General features: G+C 39.1%; 1 protein-coding gene across 10 annotated transcripts in view; it reads left to right on the top strand.

Annotated features, from left to right (window-relative positions):
• LOC105561932 (calcium/calmodulin-dependent 3',5'-cyclic nucleotide phosphodiesterase 1A-like) overlaps window positions 1–25,281 on the top strand; it is a 62,971-nt gene that overhangs the window by 5,355 nt on the left and 32,335 nt on the right. The window contains exons 1-2 of one of the 10 annotated variants that reach the window (XM_012012322.1): window positions 5–455; window positions 547–1,076. The exons of 2 other annotated variants lie outside the window; for them this stretch is intronic. In XM_012012322.1, the coding sequence (XP_011867712.1) occupies window positions 1,052–1,076 (25 nt within the window). In that variant the 5' untranslated portion in view covers window positions 5–455; window positions 547–1,051. Of the gene's footprint in view, window positions 1–4; window positions 1,077–19,195; window positions 20,211–25,281 lie in introns of those variants that run through there. 7 more of the 10 variants (XM_012012324.1, XM_012012323.1, XM_012012321.1 and 4 more) reach the window with 7 other exon arrangements.

Genomic DNA, 25,281 nt, shown 5'->3' with positions numbered 1-25,281 from the left:
TGTAAGGATTGTAAATTTTTCGAAAGAAGAGAGAGGCGTGTGTGTGTTTTGCATGGCTTTCCTAGCAATCGAAAAGCGTCGATACATTTCCAGTCCCAAGTATCCAAGTACCCTTCATTCTCTCTTCCTTGCACAGATTTCAATTTGATCCCTCTAATGCACTTTCTACCTTTGCGTTAATGATTCGCAACTGTTTTCCAATTGCTATAATAGACACTAAAAGGTTCCGGTCGAACGGCATCGATGTTTTCCACATTAGCAATATTTTTTCTTTTTCTTTTCGACATGTGATAGAAAATTTGTAACATCTGCCAATGCAATTAATTTGACAATTGACGTCAAGTTGTACTTCTGAAAAGTATCCAAAAACACGTTAGTGTTTTTCTTTTCTTAAATTCAGTTTTTTCCCAAATAATTTTTCTACCAAATAACTATGAAGAAAATCTTGGAAAAGTGTGCGTAAAATACACTTATGACTTCTGATTGATGTTTCACTTGATTTGATACGATCCGATAGTCAGGCTAAATATTCAATTTGGAATTTAGGTATACGAACAGAAAGGAGATACATAACTAGACAAATTGTGCAGAAAAAGTGAAATGCACCCATGTGAAAGAGTATACGTCGTTACGCATAAATGTCGTAATCTCAATGTGATACACATTACATTAGACTCGTCACGTGACGCGATGGACTCTTCGGCTTTCCTCGATTCATCACGACGACGAATTCGCATTGCATCATCTATCGAACAGGAGATAAACGCGTATATGCACAATATCAATCTGGAGTTTTCTCTTTCTCGCCAATGGTTCCATTAATTTCGGATTTGAATCGAGCAGTGTGGAAGAAAATCCTTCTCTCGCATTATTACGTATTGAATCCTTTTACGAGCAAATCTAGCATCGGTGATTCGTTTGCGACAGATGCGCACACTTTTCGAAAACTTGTTAAAATCGCTGCGGCTCAAAATTGGTCAAAGTTGGAGAGTTTCGTGATGCAGTGATTTGGAGAGACAGTGATCCTCTTGCCTCTCACCCTACGAAGGAAATGGACAAGGACAGGCATGTACAAGGTAAGGGAGTTATTTTTGGATGCCGTTCTTATTTCCGAATACTATCGATGACCTCTCTCTCTCTCTCTCTCAAGCCATCACGTATATTGTCTGATAAAGATAAGTCTTTCTTCTTTCCTCCCCCTTTCCCTTCTCTCTCTCCCGCCCACCCGTGCTTTCCACTCTGAGATTTAAACGCAAGATAAATGTTTCTTCCCCGAAGAGAATGTTCTGTTTCGACGGATTCTCTTTGTCATCATGTTTCACCTACGTGATGGCTTAATAAAAGAGGGAATAAAAGAGTTTTTTTTTTTTTGAGAATGTTTCTCGCATGAATTCAAATGCCGAATTGTTGCGAGTTAGAGCGCAATTTTTCACGTACGAAGGAAAAGTTACAAGTAGGAGAATCTGGTAACAATATTTTTTCATTAAACTTACAGTATTGGAGTAAAAGTAAAGAAACATTATACGTGTAAATTCGTGATTTTCCTATAGTTTCACGGAAACGGGGAAAGTGCAAATACGGACTTTGATAATTGTAGCAGGGACAACGCTGTTGATACGTTACGCTGAGTTATCGAGTTATCATTGCTCCAATTAACTACAGTCAACTTGGCATACCACTCATTAACTTTCCAGGCAACTTGTTTGTATCATTGAGTTTTAACGAAATCAAATTAACGTGATTCCAATCACGGCTTTGCTGGCTAAAAACATAGGAATAAATGAAATGTTAAGAGTAATTCGACTGAATACGCTAATTTCTATGATATCGTCTAATAATGAAATCTTGTATAACTGTATTTTCGGGAAAGCGAATCAATATGAGGTATCGCGCGACGTAACGGGTCGAGTTACATTAAGAATGCTCTAATGGATGACAGTTAATTTCATGGGATATTAGTTAATTATATAAAGATATCTTTTTGTAATAAAAAATGAAATAATCGAGTATTAATTAGCATTACTTCCGATAAAGGAAAATATAAGGAAGATGAATTTGATAGTCGCATTTACTCTTGCGAATAACAAACCTAAAAACTGTACCAACCATTGGTGACTTAATTGTGTAATTGACTTATTCTGCATAATGCGAAAGAGCTCGCATGTTACCAAATGCGATTATGAATTATTCAAACGCTTGTAAATCACTAATGCAATCATCATATAAATGGCAATCAGCATGTCCCGCAAATACTAATGCGTAGTATACATTTTACTACAGTAATTAATACGTTGATGAATATTTTAATATGGCATTTAGTTACTTGTCGCCTATTAAAATACGTTCAAGTTTTTAGTGTAGAATTTCTGAATAGATGCTTATATTTAAAAACTACAATTGACATTTAATTAATCTACATGGGCATTTTGCAAAATATTTAGAAACCTGCAGAATTACAAGATAAGATGGTCAATTAGATTGAATTGCACTTGTCATTATGTCTCACGACTTGCCTCGTTATCACAACAATTGAAATTGAATCGAGTTTGAATTTTGCACGGTCTGCCAAAAATCAATAATATATTGTTGAGGTTGCCCATAGTGGTCACCTAGTGGGCGCCAGCATTCCTTAGAAATTTTCTTTGCGACAAAATCTGATATATCTCTCTACACAGCTTACGTCGGTAATTTATCCACTGTTGGGACTGTACACAAATATTTTGTCCTCACGAACGTCTCGTGTATACATTTCTGCCGAATGATAAGGGAGAAGAAAACGCGTTTTTGTCAATACATTAATTAGATAGAATTAAAGTAAACAAGGTGTTATACGAGTTTGCTTGTGACACTGACTTTTCCTTTTCCTAATGTAATTTTCTTTGCTTTTTATCTGCTTTCTCACATTTTATGCGCTTGACGCGCTTAATACGCTTAACACGCTTAATGAGTTTCCATAAAGATGACCGACTTTTTACAATTGCGGTAGGTTCTCGGTGGACAGCATTTCACGCTATTTACGCTAGAAATATTTTAATAAAGTTCTTGCGCACCCGTTAGATTCGAACGCATTTTGGTGGAATCAGAATAATCACATTCTTCAAGTGGCACACTCAGAAGCCGTTATTTTATTCATAAAGGAAATAATGAAAAAAGAAGGAAAGGAAAGGAATTGAGGCAAGATAGAAACTGTTTGAAAAATTATAGCTAGTTGTAATATTTCTTTTCTCTTCTATTCTTCTGTAATTTAGTTCTGTTTGAGTGTACACATATACGTATTAAATCGGAGAGAAGATCTTTATATTGTCCGTCCTTTAGCACGCCCACACAAAATCACGAATCGTCTTGCTACACACCTACAAGTACATACACGCGCTATCTGTATTGAACGATCTGTATTGCGTAGCTGTTTCGTAAATCGCTGCATTACTCTAGCACATTTGGAAATTTCACGAAAAATGATAGCCGTTATTTCAGTCGTTGCGTAAAGCAAACGTTACAGATTATTATGTGCACAAATAATATTAGTTGACATCCTTGACCTTTCGAAAACCCCTCGAAGGCATAATTTCTCTCGCTCTGTGTACATGTCATTGCAGGCGTGCCAAATTGGCTCCAATTGATTGATTCAGCCAAATTAGTAAATAAGTAAGAAATTTTCTGTTACATCATGCTTCTAGGTAGTATATTCGCAATTGATTGAAATATAAGGTCCCTAACGTTGTCCGAAAAAAAGCGAAAATATTTACACATTTCTTTCCGATTGGCAAAGTTATTGTAATTAAACGCGCTAACTTTGAGAGGAAGGAAATGATTACGCAAACAACGTACGCTTAATGGATTGCATTTGCCGTTCCGGCGCCAAAGTCAGAGTACGATTAACGTTATCACGAGATCTCTGCGATTTGCCGGAGAGGAGTACGCGAGGCAATATGCAATTTTGATCGATGAATGCGTGAGTGGTCGACGACGTTTCAAGGTTTCTAGGAGAAAACGTAATAGACATTGATTTTATGTTGAATTCCGTTTTCCAAGTTAAATATTTGCAAGTTTACCATGTGTTTATACATCGTTTATATTCTTCTGCATTTTTTCCTATATTATCAACAAATTCTAAAAACACCGAAAGCTATTTTACATGAATTTAAGTGTACATTTGATACATGTTTGCGATAAAAGATAGATAATGTAACTAGAGAGGGGTTAAAGTGCGGATTTTCAGCCAAGTTGCATTGCTCACATTTCTTCCTAGAGAGATCGTAAATTGCGATTTCATGCCAACTTGAATTTTGCAAAAATACGATTCGTAACGTACCCACGATCGTACTTTTCTCTTGCATTTATGTATGCATCTTTCGAGGTCGATGTGGTAACGATTTCTATTTTGCAAATTTACGATCACACCGGCGACGCGACGGCAGTTCTCAGACAAGCGGCATTATACATATCGTCATCTTTATAAAGCACGGTAAACAACGTATCGTTGAAAGAAAGCGCAAAAGTATGGAAATTATTTCTCCTACACACAAAGTGTGTATATATGCTGCCGGTCATTGAGGTCGCGGAAATATTAGTAAAACAATTACTAGCGTGTATTAGATCGCTCCCTTAAAGATCTTTAACGTAGGAGGTCCTTATTCAAAACGAGTCCATCATCGTTTAAATAAGTCGCTTTTCCGAATTATTTCGATATTCGTTGCGTTAGATTTTTGTCATCGCGATTTCATCGAGGAACTCGGATGAGCAAGCGCCCCGGTAGGCTCATTCGATATTTAGAACATTATTATTTTCACTTGAAACTGGCAAATCTCAATCGAACGGAACTAAACTTGTTGTTCTGCACTTGTTATTCTCACTGTGAAAGTCGAGAAAATCTAAATATAAAATAGCAGTGTTGTTTTTATTCCTTATGTCTGATATTATGTGTAGCCGAGATATTAAGGTCACGCGTAAGTGTATTCTACGCTAGAATAATCGACTTGACATCGACGGAATAAAGATGACAGGACCGTTCCTTCTGCAGCCGTCCAGTTGGCAGTTAGCCGACGAGAGCGTGTCGAAGGGAAAAGCCCTAAAGATACGTTGTAATCGTGTATCGCTTTCATTTCTAATTGTAAACGCAGTAAGTCGGAAGCTATGTTCGTTTCACCTCGCAATCTTTACCCTTCGGTAACTATTTAGGCAATGTTAACTTGCTAATGCCTACATAATAGTCATCAATCATTTGCTACGATACACGCGTGTTTGTTTCATAGGCCTCGTTCGATATCGGGCCCGGGCCCGGGCGTTCCTTACTTCCTTTCTTCGACACGGTCACTTAGCCACGGTCGCCAGTCCAACCCTCGTCCTCGTCTCGACTCGGCCTCTTTACCACGCTTCTATCTCATCTACCCTCACCTCGTGTATCCCCATTTTCGCGCACCTATATCTATCTTTACTCATCCGACCCTTGAATTAAATTACACCCGGGAGGTCCAACGACTTTGCCCAACCAGCTCGCTATAGGCTCCTCGACCGCAATGATACCGCCGCCATTCATCTATCTAGTTCTAGCCGCGCAATTTTTCATCAGCCATCAGAGCAGTCTACTAGTCCATTTGACACAAGTAATGTCGCTATTTCAAGTTTTGCAAAAACCATTATTTTTCTCAGATAATGTACGGACACTGCCAACAAAATGTGCCAACTAAAAGGGAAATGATTTTTCTTGATGACATTTATGGCAAGACATCGAGCAACAAAAAATATCAATTTTTTTCACTTCTAAAGACATAGACAACGTACTGTACAACATGATATTGAGAATGGGGAAGAAAGATATTAGTTGTGATTAAGGATTACGTATCGTCCTATAAACGTTAGATCGATACTAGTAGCAAGGAGGATAACGGGTGGGCAGGATGGAGTGTGAGTATAGCTGAAAGCAGTACCCGGTCATTGAACCAACTGCCGTCTTGTACAACCCTGCAGCTTTATCTTGCATTTATCGTGCTTATTAGTTCTTTTCTTGGCACATAATTGAAAGAAACGGCTATTTGTCGAGATAAATCGCGTCATCATTTCTGGCAATCGTGCCGTGTGCTATTTTCTAGACTAGATGATGTGCGACACTCTTTAGATTTACGCAGCTCAAATTTCGATAATAACATCGAGGCTTGCAGAACGGTGCGCTAATAAAGCCAAGAGCTATTTTAATTTCAAGGTCTGGCTTTATCTTGACAGACAAATAGAGTTTCTCGAAATTTATACGTAGGATTTTACGAGAGATTTTCAAGTTTATTAAAATGTATCAGTGTGCGTATATGACAAGGTGGTAGTAGTTGCAAGATTTAGTGCACCGGTTGGAAAGGTCAACGTATAAGGCCCATATTCCTAGTGCTCGCATTCGTTCCTCTTTGCAAAACACTCCAACGAATTTCTTACGAAGCAGTGCCTCGAGAGTGCTCGCGTACATTCTCCCTCTTTCTAACCCTTACGAACGGAGACACGCTTATGCGGATTGGCTTTCGTCGAGCCGCACCGCCGCACGCTTGCGCAAGCTTTTCGAGGTGAGCTTTCGAGCTGCGTTCGAGTCGCATCGCGGACCGTGGCACGTGGAGTCGCGTTCGCGAACCTCTGTCAGAATTCATTCTTTCTTCTTTCTTATTGGCTTCGTTTGTGTCGCGCAAATATCATCGTATGATTGTCATCTGCACACCAAATTTTAATAACTATAAGAAACAAACTAATAAAGTTCGCAGATTCGTGTCTTTTCTTCTTATGCCACGTGCGAACATATAACATCAGAGTCATTGATATGGTGCAAGCCAGTGAAGTGTTTGACATGAAGAAGCAGTGTATCCAACATTTATTACGTACTTGAACTTTGTGCTTGCCAACTTGGCAATTTCTTTTTCAATAATTTTTACCACAATTTACCACAACTTGTTATATCGATTGAATTAAAAAAGGACGCATATATAATACTAAATGCTTTTGTTTGAGTTTTCACGTAATCTATTGACAATTTGAGTTATCTATTATAAACAATTGTTTATGCTCTTTTATCATTTACACAGTGGTTTTTACACTGAGGGAAATTCTATTTAATTATGACTGTAATTATCAAGGTGAATTTAATACTTATTAATAGTAAAAACATTGCAGATTAATTAAAACATTTTCTTTAAATTTTGTGTCCTCTCTTGTATACACATTTAACATAGTAATAAGCGAGTATTCGTGTGTTTATATGACGAATTTATCGAAATAATATACGTTATAGAGAGAAACCAATTTCATTGATCCAAATTCCAGCTGAGAAAATAACCGTACAGAGGAAGCTGTCTATAATCCTATTAACGAAAGTAGAGTATATTTTAATAAACGTGTTGCGAAGCGCCGGATGTGTTGATCGACTTTAAAAGATAGGTATCAAATAATTGAAATAATAACTGTAGCGGATTGATTTAATACGGTCGCACGAGTAATCTTGATGCAAAACTACTAAGCTCGAAAATTGTTGTCGTGTAACAATGACAAAGCATCGCATCTCTTCCCTTTAATTTTATTGTTCTGCCTGTCATTACAGTCTGTCGACCTAAATTAGCGCCGTTGAAAGCGGAGCTTTGCTTTCACGAATTCAATTTCTTCAAAACGACAGTCAGTTTGATGCTGCCAGAGTTTGATTTTTCATTCGATAACACGTTTTAATTAAGCGCATCGTTGTATTTACATTACGCGATCTAATTTTATATTTTATCTAATTTCAGTCATACTAGAAATTCGATTATGATGAAACAACGAATTTTACAAATCAAAAACTGACGAAAGAGACACAACAACAAAATAACTCTAATGATTGAGTAGCTGTCAATGTGAAGATACGAGTTTAACTAGATGCACGGACGTACTTATGTTTTTTTTTGCGAAAAAAATTTGTCTGCATCTCGGTTCTCCAAAACGTGCTCCATAAGTGATATAACGCGTGATAGATTTCTCGAATGCAAGGATGGTGAGAGCGTTGAAAGATTTTCCAGGTCTTTCCGTGGAATGTAGTGGAAATTCAAATTGATTCGGCAAAAAGATGTAAAAATGTGGACGTCGTTTTCAGATATTCCATACACGCAAACGCTATTTTGGTTTCGTTATTTTAATCGTAAATTTTGTAATAAAATAAATTAGACCAAACTTGACCATACAACAGTTTCACTGCGATAGAAGGAAGGGTTTATTGCTATCGGACTTGTGATGAATTGGACGTTGCAAGTATCGAGCAAATTAACCAATCTTAAATCGGCACGATTCATCTCTGCTCTTTTATCCGTAACATTTTTTAACTTTGATATATTCTGACTTCTCCTAAAGGACGTAATGGAATTATTTTAGAATGGTTTCTACAACACACAGTTTTTAATCTCAAACAATTGATTTTCTGTATGTATTATCTTCATGTACGTACAATAATGAAATTTATCTTGATTTTAAAGACAGATATTTGAAGAGAGATGGCTTCTTGACGTCTACTTTGACATATCGAAACGTTTATAAGTGATAATTTGCCGACTGAGAATGAAATAACGTAATATAAATGAAGGTCACTACAATTTCGATTTTTAGACAATCTTTATTTAGTTTATGTGGATACACGCGAATAACGATGTTATCTAATTAATATAATGGCTACTATACGACAACAATAGCAACATCGTGCAGATGGCCCTACGTTCAGCGCAAATTGGATCGTTCTAAGCGTTTCAAAGTACATGAATACTCGCATCCTGTATACCTCGAGAGAACACAGTCCAGTGAATAGTTTACTTAAAGAATATCGATCCATATATGTGTAATAACGTTAATAACCACCTTTGATACAAACTCTTCAAGTACAATCGGTAAATTGATATCACAAATCTCTTTTTAATATTAAGTAGCAACTTTCAGTTCTTTGACAGTGTAAAAGATTAATTTAAATTTGATTCGCACAGACTCTTGTGTATTGGACTCGGGAACAAGTTTTGCGGGATAAAATCACGTTAATAAGATAAGATTGAAAGTGCGATAACTCGTTGAAAAATTGAAAAAGAATAATTTAAGTGCCTGCTAAGGAAGAGAAATGAGAATGATGATTTCGCGGGAATCGGAAGGAAATAATTTGTGACATTACTTGATCACAATCGAGATCGACGATTGAGAACACTCATTGTCAGTAAGTGCCATAGTATTCTTAATCATGCACAGATCCAACGATTAAAGTCGCACGAATTGCTCGTCCGCTTTGCTGTTGGAAGCGAAGCGAGGAGATTGTGATTACGTTTCCTTTTCGCCTAAGAAATGAGCGAGAGTGAAAGGAGTGCCGTGAAGCACGGTCCTAAGGGCTCACCTCCGTCTTTTCCGTCGTCGCCACCACCACCGCCACCGCCACCGCCACCGCCACCACCTCCTTTACCGAAACTTGCAGCTTATTCGCACCAAAAACTCTTCAAGAAATGCAAGAGCGCCACGTTCCAGCTTGATGGTGCAACATATACGATAGGTAATTGTCAAATCTAACATTGGAATTGAATTGACAATGAAAGTGGCAGACAGAGTAGAAACTACTTACTACGTTAACTCAGATATATGTACGTTGCGGAAAAAATACAGGTATCCATACGACAATGAGAGTTCCGCTTGTCAGCTATCGAGTGTACACAGAATCCTTTATGAGAAATCGCTCCGATCCAATACCGATATGCACGCGGGATATAGGATTTGCTGAAACCATTGATCCGCGAACAATAAGCATACATAGTGCATAGTGTAAATTTGTTACAATTTTATTTTATGTAGTCAAGTATGAAGGAAGCATAAGAAAAAAAGCATGTGCCGAAATATGGGGGATTTAAGTAGTATTTTACACACACACCACGCGCGCGCCAAGAATTTCGAGTAGTTGCTGGGTTCCAACCGTTGTCGGAAATAGTTGCGAAGGAAAATAAAACGGACCGAAACAAAGTCGAGTGTGTCATGGGTCACGTCTTTTCGGAGAGTTTTCGCAAGTTACCAAGCGTAAAGATAAATTTGCCATGGCTCGAATGCAAAAACAGAATTTAAAGACTGGCGCGGAGAGTCTTAGCTTTGCCAACATTTATTCTACCGTAAAATAAGATAGTCAAGATGTATCGTTACTGCTTTTCCTCTGCTTTTACTCTGTAGGATAGACACTTTCTCTCAGAATGCAACTATTTTTCCCTATTATATGAGATGTATGTGCAAGTTCCAAATTAAAAATAGCTATCTAATAAGCGCGATATGTGAAATATTAAAAACAGTGAAGCGCAAACGTTAATTAATTATTCGTTGCCTCGTTATTTTACTTTAGATCACTTCCGTGATTACATTGTTTTACAAAAGTAGGAATAAACGCGAGAATCCTTTGACGATAAAACCTTTATTATCGATGCTCCCTCTCTCTCTCTGCAAGTATCTCATTTTATTATTTTTAATTTTTATTTTCGAGTGTGTGTACGGATGATTGTATTGTACGGCTCGTATAATTAACAATAATTTCATTTCCCTCCATATGCTCTTTTAATATTATTTCCGCTACTGAAAACTGCGGAACAAAACGCAACGTTTATAGAAATGAAAAGGATGAATTCGATATGTATTGGCGAAAAAAGTGGTAGATATAAGACTTTTACGAATTTTCCGAGTTTGCATATCGTGTTAATTACACGTCCGCTTAGATCGCTAGCTATTTATTAGGATAATAACGATAATAAGTAATCCACGATACGTTTCCTTTCGATAAGGATGCACGGCTTCGTAACACTATTCTGGTACTCTTCTTATCTATTCAGTACCGCACGCAAATCTAGCTTGGTCACGACACCTCAAGAATGGGCTTAAATATTGATTTCCAATGTTCTGTTACGAGTAGCGCGCTATTCTTATCATTTAGACGAATATACTGGTGTCTCGTGCTTTTCCGGTTGGTATCGTTTTGTACGGTCGCTTCTTTAGAAGACGATAATAGTATCATTTCTCTTTGCAAATGAATATTTTTCGCCGACCTTGTTTTCCGAGAACGACAATATTTCTTCCTCGTTAACTTAAAATTAGACATTTTTATACATAAGATTGCAGAAATATTTCAAGAGTTCCAAAAGAGAGTTTCAATCGAAATAAACTCAATAAATTCCACACGAACGTACAAGTAAAGAAATATTTGCAAATAACTAATTTGACATGTCTATAATTCACTAGAATTTCTTTCTTGATCCTGAAATCCTGAAATAGTACAAGTTTTATCTTGAGATTTACGGCCAGTGAAAATCAGCCGATCACGTAATTAATTTGCTTTCTTCATCTCTTTAAAGGAGAGTTAGACCAACGTGTATTCGGCTTATTCAAATTCCCTGCGTGAGAGGTAGTCACGCATCTACTGAATGATAAAGTTGCAATTTAAAATACGATCTGTCTAGCGATGCGATAGTTGGGCGGTAGATATCGACGGGAATTTAGAGAGTCGGTGACAAGATGAATGGGATTACGTGCCAGTGACGACGTCATTCCAATGGAAGCCATCGTCCGCGCGCGCGAGATGCGTATTTTGCGCAATACCGCTCTCGGTATTATTGAATCGACATTTTTCCGCTCGCGTATTAGCCATATGTCGATATAATACCGATTCGTTTGACGGAAAAACGCATCCATTTTTCCTATCGTTCGCTTTGGATTCGTCGACCGTAATGGGAGCACATTGCTTTAACGAGTTTTACTTACTGCAACTTTTAGAAATCACAATCGCAAGGTTTAAATAGCATAATCTTGATTCAAGTGAAGCGTGAGTTTTCGAAATATTCGAAATAGCAAAATTCTCTCTTATGAAGGAAAGGTAGAATTGGCCTACTTTCGCTAAAGTTTTTCGCGTACTTTTCATCGTTAAGCATCCTACGAAATTTGCCGCGGGGATGTCATAGTTTAGCAACTCGGAATGACAAACAAGCTAGTATCCTAATTAGTCTGTCGTTATCCGCTCGCATGGAGGGTCATCAAGTTGAACAATGTCATTGATGAGAATCTCGCAATCATAATTATTCCATATAAGATCAGATTGCGCGAGACTGGCAAGAAAAAATGGTTGTATTATAATGGTTGTATGGACCATTTATTATCGTACTTTATTATAGATAGGTATTTTAGTTGGATGGAACGATGTGTTAATCAAGTTTCAACAAAGATACGAGCTTCGGGCGTTACGTGTGTTAATGCTGTATTGTATCGTTTTCACGAGATTCATCGAGATTCGCACGGCACTTATATTTTCGCGGACACGTCGGTCCTCCTTGCCTGCGGATTGGCTGTTCGCCAGCTAAAATGCCGATAGCAGAGCTTTCTCCAGCTCCATCCATCTCTCGATCGATACCGAACGGTGCTCTGTTCGCTATCATGGTCCTTGTGCATATTTTCCATTGGTGGCTTTTTCATTTGGGCTCTCTTGCAATTTTTAATCCTTAAAAGTTGCTTTCGAAAACAATGAGGCATTTTCGATAACTTGCGTTGGCATCTATATTCGCCGAGCATCCTGGCATAGTATATATGTATAGCATAATACGGCAATAAAATATTCATACAAGTCGAGATGAATATTCGAGCCGGTATGTGAAATATTCTCTTATGAAGGAACAATGCATAACAGCGATAAGCATGCGCGAGTGATTAAAACGTCCGCGACTGGTAATAAAAAAAGAAATATATATCCACGCGCGAGGGAGTCCTCGAATACGCCTACCTTTCGAAACGCGAGTAGCACAACGGTAAATATCACATACGATGAATTATTCGTGCGCGCATATTTACTGACGCGCGTCGTCGCGAACGATGCATTTGTTCGGAGACGTTGATGTATCTTGCTCTGTGCGTTCAAAGGTGAAGGTCGCAAACTTGCGTCGTTTGTATCGTCGTGCTTCGATAAAGCGTATTGTCACAATATTTCGTTGGTTGGATATTTCATCAAACTTGTTTGTTGGAACAAGGAAACGTCCGCCACCTTTCAACTTTTTAGCTATGCCGTTCTTAATCGTCAAGACATTTCTGACATTTGTCGTCAGTTAATGAAAATCAAATTAATATGATGAGTTTCTTTGCTTCGTGATGAAAATATTATTGATGAAATGAGAGTTTCGTGTCGGTCCATGTCGGAGTGAGGCGGTATGCTTGTAATGAAAAACAGATAACTGAAGGAAACGCGTGGCTTTAATTCTGTCAAACATTAATATCCCTTTTGTTAATGCCTATGGAATTAACCGGAAATGTCGTAGCCTGCCGTAATTTCCGGTGGAGGTCGATAAAGCAGAGCTGCAGCAAAGCCTGGGATGGGAATCGATTGCATTGTCTAGCTTTAAAAGTGGTGTATGTTAGAACCTCTGAGTAATGTGCACGTTAGGGTACTGCAGGGAGCTGCATTGGCGAAATTGCCAAATGTACTTTTTCCCACTGACCATTCTGATTTGAAACAGCTCTTGCAATCTCAGTTGGATTTACCGATTGCGATCTCTCGCAAACCCCTCGAGCGACCGAGTTTCCTCGAGAGTGAGATATCGATTTCTATCGCGATTGAGTGGCCATTTTGAATAGAAGCAGAAATTTTCTTCAATTTTCCGCGAATATGTCATCTAACGAGTCATCTTGGGGACTGACTCGCGATTACGACATGGTACATCGGCTTATCTATCGATCGGTCCTATACGCTCGGTGCGAGATAACGGCGGTGACGAGCGAGAATAAACCCGGGGTCCGCTAACATATTATCCGATATTTCGCGGCGATAGAGTAGGTAGAATAGATAGACCTCCAGAAGGTCCTAATCGAGAAAGCCGTAACGTTGCTTGCTCGACGAGCTGGCTGCTCTCTAGGCATCGACGTACAACAGGCCGGAACATCTCTCTGAAATATCATCCCGCGAGGTTGTCATCTCCAGATGTACCGTCATCAACATTGTGCCGGCGCCGTTGTGCCTCGCACAAAATAAGTACGGCCGATGGTATATTTCCTATGAAATACACGGAACGCGCAACGTGCCTCTTATACAGTGCTCCACCTTTATTCATCGAGTTTTATAACTCTTTTGCGGTACATCTTTGCGGTAAATCGAGATAGTCTTAAATTGAAACGGTTATCGAGCTTACTAAACGTTGATTGAATTTCGGTTGTGCAAAATTAGGCCAGAGTTTACGCGTCTGCGGTATAGTTGGACTTAAGTCTGGATTACGTGCGGTCACCATTGGAATCGCGCGGCTCATTTTAATTCTACATGACAATGGTTTCTCATGGGAAAGAGAACTGTGTCTGCTACTTTCATTTGAATATTTAATTAACTACGGAACGTATCGTACGGAAAAAGTTATTATATTGTTAGACACTTTTTCTCATATTACATTTAATCCGATTATTATGCCGTTATATTACTCTTCTCGGTGCGTGTAAAATTTTATTTAATTAATGAATAGTATAATTGCGGACGCAGAGCAATTTATTCGAGTCGTTGTTGCTAACGTTTCAGTGATCCAATTTCGTATAGCTCACGCGGGAAGAAATCGGTATATCTTGTAAAACTTACCATATTCATATTAATTAACATGTATTAATTGTAACTGAGCTTAACATTGAACAGAGTTTTTATTAAATTGAGTAATTTAATTAACTTTACTGGAGCTCTCTCGCTCTCGCTCTCGCTCTCGCTCTGTTACTTAATCGCGATATTGTCAATTTATACTCTCGAGCCTACTTGCTTGTTTTATTGCGAAATATCTATACATTTTCTATTCACATTTCTCGCTGCGAGTAAATTTGATGATGCGCATTAGTCTAGCTGCAGTTAATTCGATTTACTTGGAATTTTTCAGTATACACATACATAGAGTCTCGTAGCTATTATAGCCGAGAACGCAACTCGCGTTCATTCGCGACTACGCGTACAAGCTTTTAAAGTGAACAAAAGTGAATACCGTTTTTCAAGATTATATGATTAATGCCTCGAGCAAGGGTCAGCTTGGTCGCTAGTGGTAAAGGTGAACGCGTTTTCGTGAGGTGAAAAAAAATTCCTTTTCCGTGCTCGATATCCTGAATGGAGAGTACATCTTATCGCTCTTCTCCGCGACACCAAATCCGCGCGAATATCGACACTGATACAAGTCACGATATTCGCATGAAACACGATTACATCGTTTTTACGATGGAGCGAACAAATGCCTTTGTTAAACGGATGTATCTATTATCGACAATAGTAGTCGATAATTGCTGCGACATTAAGTTGGCAAAGGACGTATACGCGCTGCGGATAGGAATGTACAGTCCTACATATATGTATAATAATTAGCTGACTCCAACATCGGTTTAACCCGATGGCCCACCATCGCGTTTCTATTCTGTCCGTTTGATGAGCACACAGGTATTAATTGATGGGTACATAGTGGTCGCCATTAAGTGCGCCGCGTGATAAATAGAGGTGAACCTAGCATTATCACGAGCCACGACGTTTTTATCGCGAAAATATCCGCGTTATGGCGACGTCGGATGAGTTATGCGTCTCTTGCAACACTGCACGCTTTTATATCGCTGTGGAATTTAAATCTTCCTACCTCTCTCCTCCTGGAATTGATTTAATCGTCCGTGCACAACTTTACGATTGTTCGTGGCGTCTAGCGGCCGCCGACGTTTTTCATCGATATTGCGTTGCATAAAAGGTCATCATTTCAAAGAATTAAATATATATTAACTTGCACACGAAGCCAATAACGTAAGATGGAATAAAGTGCAAAATTGCTTATTTAAACAAGATGCGCTTTTCTTTCATTTTCGTCAGAATTTTTCGAAAATGCACATCTATTTAAACTTATTTACTTTGTGAAAATACAAAATGGATAGATATCGATTTCCTTACAATTTTACGAAATTTTTCTTCCAGTCAATAAGAGCCAAGAAATGAGACAAGTGATTAGAAATTGCAAGAGAAACAGCACGTACAAGATATAAATAAATGTATTATTGTATAAAATGATAGAAAGGGAGAGGGAGTGTATTGCGTCCATAGAGCAAACAAGAAGCAAAAGACAAACGAGAGGAAAGCAGAAAGTACATTGCTAAAATTTCGCTGCTCCATGTTTGCGTACGACATACCTTGGCTCGAAAATCAATCGGTCCAACATCTGGCGACCGCTTTTCATTTCTTTATCAGACACGGTATAGACGGCAAACTTTGTGTCTACATTGTACTCGAGTCGTCCGCGTTGACTATTATAATGTATCTTGGGACAAACTAAGCGTGCTTCTCCAACAACTACAGATACAGGCAGTGCTTTAGTTTATCAGATGCAGACGCATTTAACGAAGCACTCTGTTGTGTGCACTTTGACAAAACTGGACGAATTGATTTGTACGAGACGCGAATGAGCTCACCGTGAAGAAAGAAGAGGGATGGAAAAAAAGATTCGTAGTTATCTTATTTATGGGGGTGACAGAAGAGGGTTACTTGAGACAGGGTTTCGTTTGAGGGAGGCTCGGCACTCGGCAGCAAGATTATCTTCCTGTTAATTATCTCGCAGACGATTATCTCGCAGACACGCGCGACCAGCCGTAATCGAAATTGCCTTATCCCTCTTTCCTTTATCAGAGTAGAAATATCGCCGCCAGAATGCATTTGCATTTATAATAAACGCTGGCTACTGCACAGCTTGTCTGACCAACTATTATACCGTTTCGTTATAATCTGCTATTCCCCTTTAAGGGGGTTGTAATCTTGACGGTGAGAAAAGGCGAAAAGAATTCACGTTCCTTACATTGCGAAATTTCACAAAGAAATCTGCACGTTGAGTTGCGTTTACTTTAAGGAACATTTGTCATCTTGAAAAAATGTTGTAAATCTTTATTATTGTCACTTTGTCTCACTCTCCTTCTCTGCTTAAAAAGAGATACTTGGCATATATCAACATTTTTCTCTTCTTGTACTTTGACGTTTCTTCTCTTCAAGATACTTAGATAGGTAGCTGATTAAGCAGTTAGTTGGGTCACGGTAGGGGTAGCTCGTAGGTGCGATAGTATCACGCAGAAGAGCTAATCGTGTGAAACTCCTTGGATATTTCGGTCAGCGCGCGAGAAAGATTAAGAGCTATCGTTGAAAGGGATATACGAGTGAACGCTACGTTACACAAAAGAAGAGCGAACGCAATAGTCACTAGAAAGACAGTTCACATTGAATTGGAGCAAGCTCCGAAGGTTTAATGGTGCGGCAGCTGCTACGTTTCTAGTCTTTCAAGATCTTGTATGTACCACGATACCGATCGCGGTTGTTAAGTATCTCATCAGTCTGTTATGTATAACGCTGAAAAAGTGAAAAAGTTTCTTTTCCTCGGTTTATCTCGTGATAATTTTATTTCTACGGTATATACACACACAGAGATACGAGACTCTTCAAACTGTAAAATCCGCGGTGTTATTGTAAATTACAAAATACGTAAAGTGTGTGACGAAATAATATATTAATTCATTTTAGCAAATTTTTATTAGCGAAGGAACAAGTTGAAATAAGGAGAACATTTCCGAGAATTTTGTAAAAACATATTTTTATTTTGCGTCTTACGCAGAGTTTATGTATTTATGGGCAAGCGTGTCTTTCTAAAACACACGAGTGATGACATGAGTAGTCTGGAAATTGTCAAGTTTTCTACCACTGTAGAGAGAAATTGAAAGTTTAAGTGTCTGTACGTATGTCGCAAGTTCTCGGAACAACGGATTTTTTCCATTTTTATTTCATAGATGAGCAAGACAGTAAAATGGAAGACAATCAACAATATTGTTATAAATGTAGATACAACTTGTCAATATGCTGTAGACATTCCTGTGATGTCAAACTACCCTTGGGGATGAAGCTACACCTAGCGGTACAATAGTAGCAGCAAAATAAATGAAGAAAGAGGGCAAAAGGGGAGAGAGAAATGTAGCGGCATAAAATCAGTTGGTCACAGCTCGTTTTTGGAGCCGATGGCGAGGAGGTAAGCGCCGTGTCGGGAGAAAGTGTCAGGCATCTGCAGTGTACACCCGAGGGCAAAGAGAGTTTCGAGTATGGTACGTAAAGGAGCGAAGAAGAAAGAGCAAAGAGCATGGGCAAGCTGGTCGGTTGAGAAAAAGAGATGGACGGGGAAGCTAGCAGAGGGAGAGAAGCTGAGAGAAGCTGAGAGAAGCTGAGAGAAGTCTCGATGGCGAAAAAGGACGGGGAGCGAGAAGGTTGGTGGTTGGATAGAGAGAGAGAGAGAGAGGTCAAATGGGCTGTCGGGGTGTCGGGAGCGGGACGCGGCAAAGAGAAGGGAGGAGTGGAGGAGGACGCGGCGAGAGGTGGAGGTTTCGAGTGGTTCAGTTGTAGCGGCACCGTGACTGAGTTCGGACGTTCGTGTCCGTTTACCTGACGACTCGCGTGTCGCGATCACGCGCGCGTTACTCCTTCGCTCCGTTTCTTTCGTCTCGTCTCGTCCCGTCTCGTCTTGTCTCCACCTCTCGTCAGGCGTCGCGCGCCCCATTGGCCGCAGGTCTGACCAGGTCTGACCAGGTCTGACCAGACGCTCGGTTCCTCCACTGGTCGCGCGCGGTGTCCGTCACCCGCGTCATCCCCGTCATCCCCGTCATCCCCGTCTTTCCGTCTCCACTGCGAGCTCCATGCAGAGCTCCGATCTATTACCTCACCGAGGAGCACCGCTTGTAAAAAAGACTGACTCGACCGTTGGCGCGGCAAATTATGTATCGTAATTTCTGAAACAAGCCCACAGCCGGCCCATTACACGCGAAACATGATGAAAGACAGATAATTCCTCCAGTGCAATTCGAGTTCAATGAACCAAGTTGCGGCGGGCGGGAAGTTTGCAAGTCACAGCGCGAACGCAATTCTGCTCCGAGTGTATGAGCTCTCCTGGATTTGATCGCGTGAAACGCGATCACGAGAGAGGGAAGAGGCAAGAGGGAACATAGATAGCCCATGTATGCACGATGGTAGCTGTCGTGCATTTTCAAATGTTATCCCGTGAAAAGTCGTGCGTGCCGCGCAGCACGGCATGGGCGCGCCGGTGCACCGGTACGGGTAACCAACCTGCGACGTTAACGTTATGGTAACGTGAATCGATCGCCTGATTTTCGTTCTCCCTCCATACCATCTGTCAGGGCGAGAACTCGCAGCCAGACGTGCGTGACGTGCACGTCACGAGTCTACGAGTATAGCCGATTAGGCGACTCCACCACGAGCGAGCGTGGCCGACGCGGGTCGAGAGGTACCGACGGTCCTGCTTTTACCAATTTTCTACAATATACAAATCTAATATATTGTACTTTTCTACACTATTCGATACCTTGACGAGTTTCTTCCCCGAAAATCTTTCAAACGCCATTCTTACCGCTACGAGGAGCAGATTGCGACACCGTAATTCAACAATATCGCTCTTTTAGAGCACGAGAAACTTGAGACATTGCGTAAACAATTGCACGGTGTATAAACATCTAAGGGATCAATCTAACGTAGAGAGGCGGATCAATGTAGTATTCTTTCTATCGCAGAATCTTCTATATACGAAAAGAAAGCCTTGAAAGTCTTGTGCCATCACCTGCCTTTGAAAAGACGAACGGTTATTCACACTATGAGCGCGCAATCTCGTATGGAGGAAGCGTATATCAAATATCTGGAAATGAAGATAAAGAAGTAAACGAGACACGACGGTTTATCGCGCGGAGAGTCTCGTGTCAAACCACACCGCTCGACGAGCTACACGTGCGCGATGTAAAATGGTATGGCAGGAAAGTGTGCATGTGTGTGTGTGTAAACTAAACTGTTAAACCGTTGCGGTAGTGGAATCACGCGGATTGTACTTGGAACATGTTGAAATTGATGGAAGCGATGAGGGATGCAGGCTGTATATGCAGGTTAATCAAGTGCCGTAGTTGCGAAGATGGAGTCTCGTGCGCTTCTACACTCGAGTGAGAAGATAGGCCAAGATGTCGAGGAAATCAGACTGATTATGAGTAATCAAGTTTGACGACAATGTCCAGACCAGGTAAAGATCCTGTGCAAAAGTGCCATTCGGATCCGGGCGCAACTAGCTCTTCGTGCAGCCCCAGCAAGCGAATTTCACGGAAACAAGTACCATGCATTCCGTCCTCGCCAAATACACGCAAGTGCGTTTTAACCTTGGACGGATACAATTACGTGATCGGTGAGTAGAGACGCGATGATATCTCTGATACACGATAAACGGCAACGTGTCCAGATAGATATCAAATTGTAATAAATAATATCCTCCTTGTGTACGTGTTATTATTATTTATATTATAGAAATAAGGTAAAAAATACAATTTTCTATTTTTTGTAGAAAGATTGATATTATTCTTATGATAAAAGAAATGTGCATTTACGCAGTTCTGAGATTCGCGATACATTGTTTTGTTATCCCGAAGGATAATTAGCATTTTAGAGATTACCGCGAGATGTAACATAGTTATACTGTCGTTATGCGAGTTTGAGTTACGCCGTACTCGCACATTAACGTCTCGCGTCTAATTATATTTAAGATTATGCGTGCTTGAGTTTTAGGCTTAAATTAGACTCGAGGTGTACATATACATATAACAATTTATTACTTCAATTCTTTATACGTTATAAATAATTATTTAGTTAAAAGTATTTAATTTGATGCGTTACAATTACTCACCTATCTCAAAATAACTTTTGCTCTCTTATCCTAATTAGATAATGTAGACACATAAATAGCTAGTTTGTATAGAAAAAGTTGTATATTTCAACAATAAGTACGCCGACTTAATTAACCCAATTAGATTATATGCGAAAATGAAAGATATTAGAGAAATATCTTGTGAAATCATAAATATATCAGGCAATTAATGCATAAATTTTCGCGTTAATACATTTTATTTGATTGCCTGCTTAATAATATATTCCATATACGTAATGAATAAAAGCTCAAAGAATGCGCATAGATTAGGATTATAATTTAACCTTGTTCCTTTTTTATTATACTATCGTTAAAGTACTATCGTTAAAGGGCATAGTATTATCGAGAGAAGTAGATTTATACATATTATACAATAAAAACTTGTATGAAGCATCTTTATCGTATTCAACTTATTACATTTGTGAAAAATGTTTTTCTTAACGAATAAAAACTTGGACCTAAAAGGATTAAAACAGTTAAAGTCTATCTGAACGTAGAACGTAGCGTTATGTTAGTTTTTATGGGTACTCTCGCGCAAGTTTTATACTTTTGTGACTGCTGCGAGAAAAAGTGTCGGTCTCTCAGGTCCAATTATAGGTTTCCTATGTACTAAAATTCCAGTATCGGAAAGTGTTTAGGTCCCGAAATATTCTTTATGAAATCAATATTTTTATGGATTTTACTTGCGAAAGTCAAGTTAGCGTGATTTGATTTAAAGGTTGTATAACGTTTCAATAAGCTATTCATAAAGATTTCAAAGATAAAGCAAATCCATCTATCTACACATGAATATTCGTTGAAAAAGTCTTTCGTATCAATGTTCATACGTGGTTATCCATTTCGACGTTGTTAGAGAATGGGCTCGATCAATGTAATTTAGAATTAATCCGACGTTTCTCTGCGAATCATTTGGTAACTGGAATACGAGTTGATTGTAATTATATAATCTCACTATTAATAATTAACAAATTTGCCGTAGTACACATATTCCAATCGCGGCATCCCGTTGTGCATATCGCGTATCGCGTATCGCGTATCGCGTATCGAGTATCGCGTGTATAATGTCCGAGAGCGTAATCGGATGCCCAACCAAAAAACCGCACGCGAATGTGCGAGAGCAGTTATTAAGAATTATGCAAATCCGTCGCCGGACTACTGCGAGTGTTGCGGTCGCACCGAGCGTTTCGCGCTTATCTTGCATGCATTAATGTGACAGAGAACAAGAGCGAAACGTGTTTGCGTCCCTTCCTGGTAAACTTTATTTTCCTCCCGGGATACGAAAGAGAAGGGGGGAGAGAGAGAGAACGTGCATTAATATGGGCCGCGTATGTGGCCTGCACCGCTGCCACAACTCGACGTAACTCGAAAACTACTATCATTAAAGCGTATTCAAAAGAGGTTGTCCGCAAAAAAACGGGTCACTCGCGGTTAATGAAAGACGTACGCGCCACGTTTTAAAGAGGCTGTCATTTTTCTGATCCACTTATTTCCTCTTTTTCTCTTTTCTATAATATAACGCTCTTCCGCTTCTTACAATTACAACATCATTTCGACACGCGATTTCAACGGATTTATTACTGTCGTGTAACAAACACGCACCTCGCATGCGCGAGATAAAAAATATTCTCTACTTCTTTGCAATTTCGCCCAACATCTTGCAACGCAAACGTTCACTGGAAAATCTCTTAATCCGCCGAGTCTTCGGTTACAAAGTTCGAGATCAGAAACGACAACTATTTAATTAGAGACTATAAACGTCTCCCTTATCGGCATCAATCTTTGCATGGTTCCTCTTACGCTCGATTTAACTCTGCTTTTCCCTCGACTTATTGCGAGGAAATTAATGCGATCGTTGTTTGTGACGAAATTATTTCTACGATTAAACTTCTTTGAGTGTCTCTTTGTTTTCTCTAGTACGAGCCGAGGGATTTAATGCAATTACCGCAGCGTCTCTAATTTGTAGGTTTAATTAATCCCGTGACATTTGGCGAAAAAGAAGGATGTTCTACTTCCATTCTCGATCTCCATAGTGCATAAGTCACTACATTATACATATATCTAGCAATTTTCTTTAATATTTACAAAATTGCTTACAAACACATGCGGTTACACACGAATAGAAAATTACTTTTCTGTCTAGCTATCTATCTACTATTTATCTTTACCGTTCCACCTCTATTTCTTTCGTGTTAGCCATCACTTAGGTTCAAATTTTCATGTTCGTGACAAGGTACATCATAAATAAACTTTGTCAAGTGAACAAGAGAGCAGTGGATATAGAAATCAATTGAGGAAAATTATTATGTTTCGAAATATATTGTAGATACAAGTGTTATAAAATAGATGGATCAAGGTGTAAATAGACACTCATTCTTTTATTCGCGAGTCACAGGGTATGACATTAATTGCTCACAATCTAAATATCATTGTAACAGTCTTTCAATATTTACGTGTATCCGTTAACATCCACTTACTCGTACTCAATCGATTGCACATAAACGTCGCATTTTAGCCGGTCAGTTAATTGCTGTTCTCATATATTACTGACTTGCATCATTTATGTCTACAAAATAAATAATGAATGATAGTTATCCACTATTACTTAAAACAAACCGGTCGTAATAAGAAATGGAGAGATAATTATTTTGGCGAATGTTTGGTAGAACAAGTAAATGAGAAAGCAGGATAAATGGGGATATCGTTTTAAAGCGATAATCAAGCTATCAAGTTCATTGTTCGCGCCCTATTAATTAAGTTTGTTTATTTGGCGCATCCGTTATCTCTGACATTTTCTATCAATTAACTTGCCACTTGCGTTTTTTATGTATGGAGAGGAACACGATTGTGGATTGACGTTCAAAGAAATCCATTTATGGTTATTCTTCCGATATACGTTACGAATCGGAATTCGTGCTTACATACGCCAATAAATTTATATGAAAAAGCGAGAAGAGCTTTCATGTTTCTTTAACTTTATTGCTCTCATTAAAGTTGTCTCGAGACAACATTTTGCAAAAGAAATAAACGTCTTTCGAAAGACATTAATCTGGCTTAGAACAAATTTATTTGTTATTTGTTTTTTTTTTTAAGAAAAGTGCAGCTTTGGTTATTTTTCTTGCTATCGTAATACACGTGGACATTTCATTTAGGTAATATTTTGCAAAATTGAATATTTCTTAAGATTTGAATGAATAATTATTCCTTATTGTCAATCAGCTTTTATTCACTTTAGCTTACAGCCAGAAAGTGGGACTTGGTTTACAATAAAATCTTATCTCATTCATACATCCACTCCTCACTACTCTATTATTATCTATCTACCTATTATCTTATCCGCTCCTAAATCTATCTATTTCTACTATATCTACTTATCGCCGCTTTTAACGAAGGGAATCTATTTATCCCCATTATATTACAATTTGTATCGCCGAACTTCAATTTCCCTGCCCATGACTAGTTATTACTCTCTCTACTCTCCAACCCTAATCTCTTTCCCTTCTTATTTCTTACTTCTAATTTCTTATTTCTTATTTCCGCAGTGGCTTGCTCATCTTTTCCACCTTACTTATCCTTCCATCTTTCCTTTATCTTCATCTATTACATAATTTCCCAAAATTTTCCAAACTCTTTTCCATATTATTACCTGCTCTAAAAACCTGACTTTCACCGTTTTGGACTCGGCACACACCCCTGCCTTACTCCTTCCTCGTTAAAAATTCCTCCGCGATATCCTCTTCAGTCCTCCCTGGCTCTCCAGTATCTCCTCTCTTTCCACTTCCTTCTCCAATCTTCTCCTTAGCACCACCGTCTACACCTTGCAAGCCGTATCCAACAGGGACAAGCAATATATGCCCCTGTAGGTTTCGGCCCTCTCCTAATCTCCCTCTTGTAGAACTGGACTGACTCATTGGTTTCCCAGACTTTAGGAATCACTCCTTCTCTCCGCTCCTGTCTTATTATATCAACTAGTCCTTTCTTTATCGTGATTCCTCCGTATATTCAGCCTCCCTGGGTATACCGTCAATCCCTGCCGCCTTCCTCCTTTTCCTTGTATTCTCCTCCCTTTCTTCTGTCCATTCCTTCCTCCAGTCTTACTCCTTCCAATAATTCCAGGAAGTGGATTTCTATTGCTTCCATATTCCTACAGATCTTCTTTTTTCTTTCTTCTTCCGGGCTTCCTTCTTCCTCTTCTTTCCTCCTCCCTTTGTCTCCTATCTCCATCGACAGAGGCATGTAATCCGAGTCCACCCTTTCTTTTATCCTAAAATTGTTTATTTTATCTTCGCATAATCTATTACCAAGCTTCGAATTTGCCCTATCCATCTCCTTCCTTCGCTTCGTTTAACCTCGCTTGCCCTCGTTGTCAGAATCTTTCCACAACTAACTTTTTACTTTTCTTATCCCCTCTCTTTCCCTTTCCTCTTCCCTTTTTCTACTTATCCCTCTATGTTCTATCCATCCCTCTACTTTCCAATCTTTTATGATTATCCTGTCTTTCCTTTCCTCCTTGTCCCTCCCTGGACTTCTCCTGCTTCCTATCCCTTTACTTAATCTA

The sequence above is a fragment of the Vollenhovia emeryi genome, unplaced genomic scaffold, assembly GCF_000949405.1.
Source record: "Vollenhovia emeryi isolate VEMERY1.0 unplaced genomic scaffold, V.emery_V1.0 DF939198.1, whole genome shotgun sequence".
NCBI classification, from domain to species: domain Eukaryota; kingdom Metazoa; phylum Arthropoda; class Insecta; order Hymenoptera; family Formicidae; genus Vollenhovia; species Vollenhovia emeryi.
The sequence above is the reverse complement of the archived record's forward strand: the minus strand, read 5'-3'. Positions and strand labels throughout refer to the sequence as shown.